Below are 14,317 nucleotides of genomic sequence, written 5' to 3'. Positions count from 1 at the left end.
GATTATATAATATAAATCTAGATTAACCATTTAATAAGCAAAGTATTAAAACTGAACAAGATAACAAATACAAAATATGTTAGCATCCAACATCAAAAGTCCATGTTGAATTCATATTGTACTTATTTTTACACCATTAGTGTAACCTTTTCACCTTGATATAATAAACTTAGCTAAATATAATGAAGAGGAGAAATATAAATAAACAAGTGGAGAACATGATTATATAAGTATAGTAAAGGAAATGAAAGGTATAAACAAGAGATTACTGAAAGCAAAACTTAAACTTTACAAAACTATAAAGAAAGAGAGTAATAACATGATCTTGATCTAAAAACTAAAATACCTAAATACATAAATATGATTAATTATAGGAATCAGATCAAATCTTGTATAGTATTATTTTTGCTTCTTAGAATAAGATTGTTGCCTATTTAAATTCTGCCTATATATTTCCTCTATGAAAGAGAACAATAACATACAAAAAATTCAGTTTGCAGACACTATTGTTTTTGTACATGGTATTAGAGCAAGGGTCGTAGAATTGTTTAAAAACAAATTTCACCATCACTTTTTTTTTCTCTGAAACTCAGATAATACATGGCGAATCCTAACCCTATTGTTCCTATTCCACAAAATAACCAAACACCACCCATTATTATCCATGAAGACAATTTTGTATTCTCTAGCAATATCATATTGAATGAGATTATAAATAAATTAATTAGATAAATCTTTGTAATAAATTTCTTACCATCATAAAAATTTAATATTAAAAAGCAATTTTAATTTACTTGGCAGTAGCCTTAGGAGTAAAGTCTATAAAATTTCTTATAAGTAGCCGTTTAAAAGCTTGAATGATTTAATTTAGCTTATTCCTTCCTAATAAATTAAGTTATAATTACAACAATCAAGTTAACTCCTTTGCTTCTTATTCTAGTTCCTAACGAGAACTACGGATTGAAAGAAACTAGAAAGCACATATATATCATCTTAAAACAATTTAATAAGAATGAATGGAAATTAGTAGGATAATTTTGAAATAAGGAGAAATAAGTACTTGAATATGACACAACCAGAAATTTGTCTAAAATCAATAGAATTACCAGTGAAATAATTATATCGGTAAATTGTAGTGATAATTACCAATGAATACTAATTTGATTTTACTGATAGAATGACCAAGGGATTTAAACTAGGATCTTCGTATAATGACATGACCAATTCACCATCAGAATTATTAATGGAAGCACCATCGAAGTATTCCATCGGTGATCTCATTGATAAAAGTTAATATATCACTACTTTACCAACCCTCTCCTCTCTTATTTCTCCTTCTTCTTCCCCATCCTTACCCTCCCCTCCCAAACTACAAACAACTACTCCCCCTGAAATTATCTCCTCATCTCAACACAAGTTACATTTCTTTAACTTTCATGGTCACAACATCCGTATTCTAATTTATTAGGGTTTTTATTTTTTTTGTAAGTAAATCTATGTTTTTAAATTTTAATATTTAAATGTTTATTTTATTGTTTTTTTAGTATATGTAATTTGTTAGTGTATGTGCATGTTTTATTGTTTTTTCTCAAACAAACTTGGTGTATGAATGTATAATTTTGTACTTATTATGGTTTATTTTAGATTTTATAAAATTTTATTTGTTTGTAAATTATTAAAACTTTATTGAATTACTGAATTAGATGTATTGTGATGAAATAATTAATAGTTTGTTTAACGAGTGCATTTTAATTTTTATCAATGCTATTGCGGAGTTGTAATTTCTGTAAATTTATATGTATAAATTTGTATGGACGTTGATAATTGATAATAAATATTTATTAGAAATTTTAATTAGTTTGTTGGATAATCTTGAGGTAAACCAATACTTTTTCAAGTTTATTCATTTAATTTTATAGAGGTTTGAGATTCACCCCAAGGATTGCGGAGGATGAATTATTGTAATGTGGTTAAGGGTTTTATTAATTTTGCAAATCTATTCCCAGAAATTTTACTAGAGACGGTACTAAGTGTCTATGTAGGAAGTGCAAAATAAAAGCATCTGTATCTAGATATTATAATGATGCATCTTCTACACAAAAGGATTCATAGAGGATTATCTGTGTTGGTATGCACATGGAGAACTATTTATTTGTGATGATCGTATGATATAAAGGTTCATTGGGTCAATTTCTAGTGCTAGTAACATGCATGAAGTTGTAAATGACAACAGTAATCCTTACAAGAATATGGTTATGGATGCAATGAAAATGAATCAAGTTAATGCTAGTTAATATCTAATCATAGAAAAAGAACCTAATGTAGATGCAATAAGGTTTTTTAATTTATTAAAAGATTCTAACGAACCATTATGGGATGATTGCACGAACTACAATAAAGCATCGATTGTAGCACATATGTTCACCATAAAGTCAGATCACAAGTTGAGTGATGTTGGTTATGATAAAATTATCGAATGAGCGAGAAGTATTTTACCTGAAGGAAACAGGTTGAAAGAGAATTTCTTTGCTATAAAGTCAATGATCAAACCCTTGGTTTAGGATACTAAAACATTGACATATGCTTATATTATACTACCTTGAAAATGTTGAGCTAACCTAGTGCATGACATGTGGGCATTCCCAATACAAACCCAGAATTGGTAAGGGAAAGTCTCTCTGAAGTATAAAAAACATAGATACTTCCTAATCACATATATATTATAGAGGTTAGTCATGTCACGAAGGATTACTAAGTACATGACATGGCACCAATCACATAATGCGGTTAATGAAGTGATGATGCAACCGTCTGATGACAAAGCATGGAAACACTTTAACAGTATGCATCCTCACTTTGCAGCTGAATCAAGGAACGTGCATATTGGGTTGTGTATGGACAGATTCAACCCATTCAGGTCATTTGCTGCTCCATATTCTTGTTGGCCGATCATACTTACAGTTTATAACTTGCCACCGGGATGTGTATGAGGTCAGAATTTTTTTTTTTTTATCTACGGTCATACTCGGTCCAAGCAGTCCAAGTTCTTTGTAACATTGTAAAGTGACACAATCACAAGATTGATGTTTTCTCGTAAGTGCAGGAGTTGAAGTAATAAATAACCTGGCAAGAACATGATTGAACCACATGGAGTTTAATTGTATAAATTAAAAGCAATAATAATATAACAACAACAACACTAGTAGTAGTAGTAGTAATAGTAGTAAAGAAAAAAAAGAAAAAAAAGAAGAAATTCATGAGAACTTTAAGATGGAAGATCAATGTGAGGATTAAAGAATAATAAAAACAAATATCAAGGTTAGAGGATCCATTAATGATATTTTAACCAATTATAGTATAAATTCTTTTTATTACTTAACTGGAAACCACAGGTAAATGAGGTTCCAATCAGATTATAAATTGTTAACATGATTACATTAGTTATCTTATTTGAATAATGCTAATACTTGTAAATGTTGTCAGGTATTTATGATTATAACTTATATTATAAACATACAGTGTATCTTTAACTCATGTAACGAGCTTTCAGCTAATAACTTCTAGACTAGTTGATCTTAGGGCACTAGGTATTGAGACACCCTTACGAGTTTAGTAACTCGGGTTAATAAATGTTGCAGATACTGATATGTAAATAGTGTAATGTTTGATTCTCTTAAGCTTTTCTCCTTAACCTATATAATAAATGTTGGGCTAATAGCTCCCAAGTTAGTTGACTTTAGGGTATTAGGTGTTAAAACACCACTTTAGGCTTAATTGTTTAAGTTAGAAAGGCTACGAAACCAAACTTATCTATGATTTTATTATCATTATTTTTTTATTTTATTTTTTTTTATGTTTTTTTTTTACAATTTATATACTATCTCTTTTCCTTAGTTGTTGTCTTTAACAAAAGAACATGAATAATGTAATAATCCAATATGTAACCCACAATCATATGTTAAAGTGTGTGTGTGAAAATAAAGGTTTAAGAATACTTGTTAAATGAGTATATGAACATAATTAAGTGATAACAATGCGAGAGGTTATTAACCTGAATATTTCAAGAAGTATTTTGATAAACCTTATTATGAATATTACAAATAACCATTCAAAAATGTTTACCAAAATACGTCTCAATAGTTAATAAAATTCCTCCTTATTCTGCCATCTTAGTAACAACAATTTTGCAAATGATTTATGAAATAGAAAACACAGTTAGTTTTTTTTTTAATATCAACTACTACCCTCTCCCCCCAACCAAAACAAGACATTATCCTCAATGTTCTAATGTTGAAAGATAGAGTATAGGAGACATCACTTAAAACAACGAACACTGACAAACCTGAAACACACTTAAACAAATATAAGAAATAACAAAACAAAATAATTTACTATTTAGAAAACCAAAAGACACAAGGATTCACAAACGAAGGCTCAAATCCAATCTAACTTTCTTACAGCTTTCGTTAGTTGACCAATTTATACGACTCATAGAGGGATTAATTTCAAAAGTGAAAGATTATAGTTGGTCAATCAATTGTATAACAGCAATAGTAGAGATTATGATTGGTCATGTTGAAGATGTTAGAAATTTCTGTTCCATAACATGATCAAGAAAAGACAATAATTTATCATAAAAACCATTAACATTTAACAAACCTATGATGGTTAATGTGTCATGAGGCTTAAGAGGAAATATAAAAGATCTCTTCCATTATGCCTAGATGACACGACTAAAAGATTGATGTCTTCTCCCAAGTGCAGGAGTGTCGAAGTAATAAATAACCCGGCAAGACCGGGGTCGAACCACAGGGAGGTTAATCGTACAAATTATAAACAACAATTATAAACAACAATAATAGCAATAATAACAACAATAATAACAACAACAACAACAACTATAATAATAATAATAATAATAATAGTCGTAGTAGTAGTAGTAGTAGTAGTAGTAGTAGTAGTAATAATAATAAAGAAAGAGAAGAAGAAGAAGATGATGAGAACTTGGAAATGGAAAATTAATGTAAGGATTAAACAATAATAATAACAAATGTCAAGGTCAGAGGTTCCACTAATGGTATGTCAAACAAGTATAGTATAAATTCTTATTATTCAATTGGAAACCACACATGTATATCAAACAAGTATAGTATAAACTCTTATTATTGAATTGGAAACCACACACAAAGGAGGTTCCAATCAGATTATATATTGTTAACATGATTACATTAGTCATCTTATTCGATTAATGCTAATACTTGTAAATCTCGTCAAGCATTCATGATTATAACTTATGTTAACAACAAATCAAGTTCCTTTTATAGCTCAGGTGTCGGTTATACCATACATTATGGGCTATGAAAGTGCCAAGCATTTGTTGTACCAAGTGTTATATAACATAAATCAAGATTAGTCATTTAACAAGCAAAGTATTAAAGAGTGAACAAGATAACAAATACAAAACATGTTAGTATCAAACATTAAAGTCCATATTAAGTTTACACTATACTTATTCTTACACCATTAGTGTAACCTTTTCACCTTGACATAATAAACTTAGCTAGACATAATGAAAGAAAAAAAAATAAATAAACAAAATAAGAACATAAATAAGATAAAAGTTAACTAAGTAAAGGAAAGGAAATGAAAGACATAAACTTGATATTAATGAAAGCAAAGCATAAACATTACAAAAAATACAAAGAGAGAAAGCCAGAGCATGATCTTGATCTGGACACACAGATACCTAAATGCATGGCAAATGCCTCCTGTTATAGGCCAAAATTGGGAACTATTGATTGGATGACTAATTGATGAGTGGGTGGCCAACTCTTGACTTGGTGACAATCCTTATCTTCTCTTGTCTACCTAAAATGTCATTGATAACATCAAAACTGGAGCCACTTGAAAACATGAAAGTTGTAGGAAATTGTCTCAACTTTCTTGTGTAAAAACTTCAGCTCATTTTGAGTTCTAGAACGCCATATATGGCCAAAATACTGAACAGTGCTCGGGCTGGAGGACAGATTTGGGCTTCTTTGTTGTTGCTACAATTTGGACTTGAAAATGGCCTTTTTAGATCTTGGGCTCCATATGAAAGTTATAGGCCTATGTGTTACCTTTCCATCTATATAAAGTAGACCTAAATATGGGATCTAGAGCTCCAGATATTACCCAATTACCGAATAGTGTTCCGATTTGGATTGCACCGACATCTCTTTTCGAAGTTTAGCCATCTCTTTGTCCTTTCAATTTAAGTTCTTAAATTCATCAATCAATCCTTTCATTTATGTGATAAGCCTGCATTTAAAATGAACATTAATCATAAATTAAAGGTATCTTATAGTATTAGATAGATTATTATAAACATGCTTTAGTTAAGGAGTTATTGATACTTGAAGTGCAAAATGATGATATAAAACCATGATAATAATACACTTTTAAGTACTAATCACACCCCCCAACCAGCTTATTACTAGTCCCTAGTAATCAAAGCATTAAAATAGGAAAACAATTTGCAAATTCCACAAAGCAAGGTATTCATCATTTAACTTCCATTAATCTATCTAGATAAACAAACTCTCATTTATATATATATCTGCTCAATACCTCTTAACAAGATATTCATAAACCTTTCTTTTGTGCTTAATGTATCAACACATAATTATGGGGCTTTTCTTGGAAGAAAACAAAATTTTTGTTCTAATGTTTAAGGTTACCTTCCTTGGGTTGAGATTATTATTTTTGTCTTTTTTTTTAAATATATATGCATATAATTTAAAAACATCATGCATCTTTCACCCATGTAACGAGCTTTCAGCTAATGACTCCCAAACCAGTTGGTCTTAGGGCATTAGTTGTTAAGACACCCCTACGAGCTTAGTAACTCGGGTCGCAGATACTGATATGTAGATAGTGCAATGTTTGATTCCCTTAAGCTTTTCTCCTCAACCCATGTAACAAACGTTGGGCCAATAGCTCCCAAGTCAGTTGACTTTAGGGTATTAGGTGTTAAAACACCCCTTCGGGCTTAATTGCTTAGGTTAGGGAGGCTACGAAACCAAACTCATCTACATTTTTATTATCATCATTTTTTTTTGTTTTTGTTTTTTTTTTGTTTTTTTTATTATATACAATCCCTTTCCCTTAGTTGTTACCTTTAACAAAAGAACATAAATAATGTAATAATCTAATATGCAACCCACAATCATATGTTAAATTGTGTGTGTGTAAATTAAGGTTTAAGAATACATGTTAAATAAGTATATGAGCAGAATTACGTGGTAACAATACGAGAGTTTGTAAACCTGAATATTTTAGGAAGTATTATAATAGACCTTGTTAAGAATGATTACTAAGATGCGTCTCAAAAGTCACTTTAACAAAAGAACTCCTTTACTCTGCCATCCTAGTAACAACAATTATGCACATGCTTTATGAAATGAAAAACAATTTTTTTTTTTATCAACTACTACCCTCTCCCCCCAACCAAAACGAGACATTGTCCTCAATGTTCTAAGGTAGAAAGATAGAGTATAGAAGATATCACCAGAAATAGCGAACACTAACAAACCTGAAACGCACTGAAACAAAAATAAAAAATACAAAACACAATAATAAAACCAAAAGACACAAAAATTCACAAATGAAGACTCAAATCTAATCTAAGCTTTTTACGGCTTTCCTTAGTTGACCAATTTATGCGACTCATGGAAGGATCAATTACAGGAATGAAGGATTGTAGTTTCTCAATTAATTGTTCAGCAGTAGCAACAGAGATTATGATTTGTCGTGCAGAAGATGTTAGAAATTCCTGTTCCACAGCATGATCAAGAAAAGACAACAACTTATCATAATAACCATTAACATTTAACAAACCTATGGGTTTATGGTGAATGTGCAGTTGGGCTCAAGACTGAATGTGCAATTGAGCCCAAGAGGAAATATGAAAGATCTCTTCCAATGTGCCTAGACCACCTGGTAAAGCAATGAAAGCATCAGCATGGTTAAACATTGCATTCATTCGAGCTGACATTGTGGAGACCTGAAGTTCCTCTCCAATTGTTTTTCCAATGATGTCCCCTTGTGCTAAAGCTTCGGGGACGACCCCCAAAAACTTGACTACCTCCTAAAAATGCAGCTATTGACACACCTCCCATTAACCCAAGACTGCCTCCCTCATACACTAAATGAATCTTTCTCTCAGCTAGCACTTGACCAAGATGATTTGCTGATTCTAAAAACTCCTTTTCTTTCCCAGGACTAGATCCACCAAAAACACAAATATTTCTTATATGATGACCTGAGGAACTTGCCATTTCTACACACTTCTGTAGTTGTTGAATGTATGGGTTGAGTAGAAATGAAAGGAAGGAAGAGAGGGTTTTATAGATGAGAAATTAGAAAGGCAATCATAACACCTATATCTAGGCCAGCTGGAGTCTCACACACTCTCTCTCTCTTTATTTATTTATTTATTTACTTTTGAAAAAGCATGTGTATGTATATGTAATTGTGATTGTGGCTCACATCTTCCCTTGGTTTTACGTCTAAGAATGGCGTAAACGCCCTTTATGGGTCGGGGATAGGCTTTCCATCCAGTTTTCTTAAAAACTGGCAAACAGGGTGTTTTTTAGTCAGATTCCCAAGACTAAGTCGATCATGTTCTTTATGAAATAGTGGCCATAAATCATGAATTGCACGATGCACATCTCCACTAGGATGCGTCTCAAGAGTCAATAGAAGATTATCTAAAGACTCCTTACTCAGACCATCCTTAATGAATTGTATTTTATCTTCACGATTTATAGATACCATTCCTAAAGAACGACATTGTGCATTACAAGTCCATCTAGCACATCGATGACAGACTTTTAGTCATTTTGCACGACGTTTCTTTGTAAAAGTGCTTTTACCTGTTCTAGGCATGTGTGAAATGAAGGACCTAGAGGACTCACCTAATAATTGGACCTTTGCTTCAATCAACCAGCGAATATCTTCAGGAATTCCATGATTCATTAACAATCTCAATCTTGCACATCTAGCACGGTAAATTTCTGTAATCGCATTCTGAGGTAGAGCGGGAAAATACTTTTTCAATTTTTCAAGATTAGTGTCCATTTTCAAATGAGAATTGGAAGAGAGATTCAAAGAATTGTACAAATATATACACAGATATCAGTTATTGTGGGAAACTGAAAGAACCGACTTAAGTCACGGAGCACCGTTATCCGCCATTTGACCGGAGTGAGAGAAACTAGCAAAAATCACTCAAAAAAAAATCAATCTTTATATACAAGATCACCCAATTTAATAGAGTCATATTCAACTGAAAAATTGTCAAAGTAAACTTTCAAACGATGCCCATTTACCTTGAAAACATTGTCATTCTTTGGATTCTCAATGTCATAGGCCCCATATGGATACACATGTTTCACAATAAAAGGACCGCTCCATCTTGATCTTAATTTTCCAGGAAATAAATGCAGTTGAGAATTATAAAGCAAGACTTTTTGACCAACATTGAATGTTTTTCTCAGTATTTTCTTGTCATGAAACTCTTTAATTCTTGCTTTATGAATTCTTGAATTTTCATATGCATCATTTCTTATTTCCTCAAGCTCAGTTATTTGTAATTTTCGTAGTTGACTAGCATCATCCAGATTTGAATTGAAAGCTTTAATAGCCCAATAAGCTTTATGTTCAAGTTCCACAGGCAAGTGACAAGGTTTTCCATAGACTAGTCTATAAGGTGACATACCTAATGATGTTTTATAAGCAGTTTGATAAGCCCAAAGTGCATCATTAAGTCTTAAAGACCAGTCTTTTCTATTAGGGTTCACTGTTTTCTCCAAAATATGTTTGATCTTCCTATTAACAAGCTCTACTTGTCCACTTGTTTGAGGGTGATAAGGGGTGGCAACTTTGTGTGTGATTCCATATTTCTTCATTAAAGACTCAAATGGCTTGTTGCAAAAATGTGTTCCACCATCACTTATTATGGCTCGAGGGACTCCAAATCGACTCAAAATATTTTCTTTCAAAAACTTTATCACTGTTTTGTGATCATTGTTTCGACTTGGAATTGCCTCTATCCATTTTGAAACATAATCTACTGCGACTAATATGTATAAGAAACCAAATGATGGAGGGAATGGACCCATGAAATCTATACCCCAACAGTCAAAGATCTCAATGACAATAATATGATTTAAAGACATCATGTGACGTTTTGAAATAGATCCCAACTTTTGACAATTTTCACATGGACCCATGAAATCTATACCCCAACAGTCAAAGATCTCAATGACAATAATATGATTTAAAGGCATCATGTGACGTTTTGAAATAGATCCCAACTTTTGACAATTTTCACAAGACTTACAGAATGCATGTGAGTCTTTGAACATGGTGGGCCAATAAAATCCACTTTGTAAGATTTTTGCAGTTGTCTTTCTTGACGAGAAATGGCCCCCACATGCCTTAGAATGACAAAATTTAATGACACTACTTACCTCATTGTCAGGAATGCATCTTCGAAAGATTTGATCAGGACAATATTTGAATAAATAAGGATCATCCCAATAAAAGTTCTTCACTTCGTTCAAGAACTTTCTTTTATCTTGGGTACTTCAATGAGCTGGCAATTGTCTTGAAACAAGAAAATTGACAATATTAGCAAACCAAGGCATTGTAGAGACAAAAAGTAAAGATTCATCAGGAAAGTAGTCATCGATTGGTGTGATGTCAGTTTTCGAATCTGTTGTCAATCTTGACAAGTGATCTGTGACAACATTTTCACTGCCTTTCTTATCTTTGATTGTGATATCAAATTCTTGAAGTAATAAAATCCATCGCACCAATCTAGCTTTAGAATCTTTCTTAGAAAGAAGATATTTCAATGCTGGATGATCACTAAAAACAACAACAGGTGAGCCAACAAGATAAGATCTAAATTTTTCACATGCAAATACTACTGCAAGTAATTCTTTTTCAGTGGTGGTATAATTCATTTGAGCACTATTTAAAGTTTTACTTGCATAGTAAATTACATAAGGTTTCTTATATTTTCTTTGTCCCAAAACAGCACCTACGGCATAATCACTAGCATCACATATTATTTCAAAAGGTAATGACCAATCGGGAGGTTGAATGATAGGAGCACAAGTAAGCAAGTTTTTAAGTTTAACAAAGGCTTCTTCACAATGTTCAGTCCATTCAAAAATAGTATCCTTTGTTAGAAGGTTACTTAAAGGCTTAGATATGACACTAAAATCTTTGATGAACCTTCTATAAAAACCAGCATGTCCTAGGAATGATCTAACGTCTTTAAGAGATTTTGGTGTTGGCAAGTTTGCAATTATATCGATTTTAAATTTGTCAACCTCAATTCCTTTTGATGAAACAATGTGACCAAGTACAATGCCGTTTGTTACCATAAAATGACATTTTTTCCAATTCAGCATAAGATTCTTCTCTTCACACTTGGTCAAAACCTTTTCTAAGTTAGTTAAACAATCATCAAATGAATCGCCAAAAACAGAAAAATCATCCATGAAAATCTCAAGAAAATGTTCAACCATATCACTAAATATACTAAGCATGCATCTTTGAAATGTGGTTAGTGCATTACATAATCCAAAAGGCATCCTTCGATATGCAAAAGTACCAAATGGACATGTGAAAGTAGTCTTTTCTTGATCTTCTAATGCAATTTCAATTTGGTTGTAACCCGAATAGCCATCTAGGAAACAATAAAATTCATGACCTGCAACTCTTTCTAGGATTTGATCTATAAAAGGTAAAGGAAAATGATCTTTTCTAGTCATTGAATTAAGTTTCCTATAGTCAATGCACATGCGCCAACCAGTAACAGTTCTAGTAGGAATTAACTCATTGTTCTCATTTGTTATCACAGTGACTCCAGACTTCTTGGGTACAACTTGGGTAGGACTTACCCATTTGCTGTCAGAAATAGGATAAATGATTTCATTATCTAGAAGCTTAATGACTTCATTTTTCACTACTTCTTTCATATTAGGATTTAGCCTTCGCTGCATTTCTCTAGAGGGTTTAGCATTTTCCTCTAAATAAATTCTGTGTGTACAAGTCAAAGGACTAATTCCTTTTATATCAGTTATGGTCCATCCTAATGCATTTTTGTGCATTTTCAGAGTTTGTAATAACTTACCTTTTTGATGTGCATTAAGTTTGGAAGAGATTATTACCGAAAAAGTTTCATTTTCTCCCAAAAATGAGTATTTAAGATTGGATGGCAACGCCTTCAAATCAGGTTTTGGTGGCTGAACACTTGAAGGTATGGACTTAATTGATTGTGGTGGCAATTCCTCAATTTGTGGCCTCCAATTACTTGTCTTTGATTCTTCTTGAAAATAAATCATTTGCAAATCATCAGATTCATCAATCTCAATTTCATTGGAAGTGGTTGGAAATTGATCATGAATTAATTTTTCAGTAAAGTCCACTTCCTGTAAATCATTATCATCTCTAGGTTGCTTGCAAATGTTGAAAATATTCATCTCTAATGTCATGTTTCCAAATGATAGCTTCATCAGTCCATTCCTACAATTAATCAATGCATTAGAAGTTGCAAGAAATGGACGTCCTAAAATAACAGGAAATGAATTACATACTTCAACAGGTTGGAAATGAATTACATGCTTCAACAGGTTCTGTGTCCAAGACAATAAAATCCACAGGATAAATGAATTTATCGACTTGTACTAACACATCTTCAATTATTCCTCTAGGCACTTTTATAGATCTATCGGCAAGTAAAAGAGTTATAGAAGTTGGTTTTAAGGGCAAGTAAAAGAGATATAGAAGTTGGTTTTAACTCACCTAGATTGAGACTTTGAAAAACTGAATATGGAAGTAAATTCACACTAGCTCCAAGATCAAGTAAGGCTCTTTCAATTTTATGCTCTCCAATAAAGCAAGAAATTGTAGGACAACTAGGGTCTTTATATTTCAAAGCATTATTGTTCTGAAGAATAGCACTTACTTGTTCAGCTAGAAAAGCTTTCTTTTTCACATTCAGTTTCCTATTCACAGTATATAGATCTTTTAAAAATTTAGCATAGGAAGGAACCTGTTTAATAGCATCCAACAAAGGTATATTGATCCTTACCTGTTTGAAAGTTTCAAAGATTTCAGAGTTATGATTGACATTCCTTTGTTTGGTCATGGCTTGAGGAAATGGAAGTGCTGGCAAAGAATCAGTCTTTTCTTTGCAATTTTCAGATTCAACCCCTTCCTTACCCTCAGAGATTGACTCATCATCTTTCTCATAAGGTTCAAGAGAGGGTTTTTCAATAACTTTACCACTACGCAGAGTAGTGACTGATTTGACTTGATCCATGTGTTGGCTTCCGGAACTACTTGCATTTGCATTGTATTGCCCCTTGGGATTTTGTTGTGGTTGAGATGGAAACTTACCTTTCTCTTGAAAACTGAGAGCAGATGTTAATTTTGCCAGAGTATCTTTAAAATCTATCATGTTTTGAGCAAGTTGAGTATTGATTGTCTCTTGCTTTTCAATGAATGCATGCAATATTTCCTCAAGATTTCTTCTAGGAGGTGGAGCATAAGGAAGTGTATATCCATGAGAACTTTGGAAATTATGGTGTGCTTGAAATGGTGGTTGTGAAGTTTGTGCATTGTTGTTCTCACTCTTCCAACTGAAATTTGGGTGATTTCTCCAACTAGGGTTATATGTTTGGGAGTATGGGTTGTGGTTGGCCATTTGAAAACTGTTTAAAGCATGAGCTTGTTCATGGAGACATTCCTTAAAAGAAGGTGACACGACTAAAAGATTGATGTCTTCTCCCAAGTGCAGGAGTGTCGAAGTAATAAATAACCCAGCAAGACCAGGGTCGAACCACAGGGAGGTTAATTGTACAAATTATAATACAACAACAATAACAACAACAACAATAACAACAACAATAGTAATAATAATAATAATAATAATAATAATAATAATAATAAAGAAAAAGAACGAGAAGAAGAAGAAGAAGATGAGAACTTAGAGATAAAATATTAATGTAAGGATTAAACGACGATAATAACAAATGTCAAGGTTAGAGGATCCACTAATGGTATGTCAAACAACTATAGTATAAACTCTTATTATTCAATTGGAAACCACACACAAAGGAGGTTCCAATCTGATTATAGATTGTTAACATGATTACATTAGTCATCTTATTCCATTAATGCTAATACTTGTAAATCTCGTCAAACATTCATGATTATAACTTATGTTAACAACAAATCAAGTTCCTTGCATAGCTCA

The 14,317-nt window shown here is 32.2% G+C and overlaps 1 protein-coding gene across 1 annotated transcript; it reads right to left on the bottom strand.

Moving 5' to 3' along the window:
- Positions 1-9,800: 9,800 nt before the first annotated feature.
- LOC105119497 (uncharacterized) lies at positions 9,801-13,804 on the bottom strand (the record flags this gene model as incomplete). Its single annotated transcript, XM_011017642.1, has 7 exons — positions 9,801-10,168; positions 10,271-10,481; positions 10,860-10,914; positions 11,485-11,743; positions 12,191-12,625; positions 12,862-13,111; positions 13,151-13,804. Coding segments are annotated over 7 exons (2,232 nt in total), but the record flags the coding sequence as incomplete, so codon positions are not given.
- Positions 13,805-14,317: the final 513 nt, after the last annotated feature.

This window comes from Populus euphratica, unplaced genomic scaffold (genome assembly GCF_000495115.2).
Source record: "Populus euphratica unplaced genomic scaffold, PopEup_1.0 scaffold2999.1, whole genome shotgun sequence".
Taxonomy (NCBI): domain Eukaryota; kingdom Viridiplantae; phylum Streptophyta; class Magnoliopsida; order Malpighiales; family Salicaceae; genus Populus; species Populus euphratica.
The sequence above is the reverse complement of the archived record's forward strand: the minus strand, read 5'-3'. Positions and strand labels throughout refer to the sequence as shown.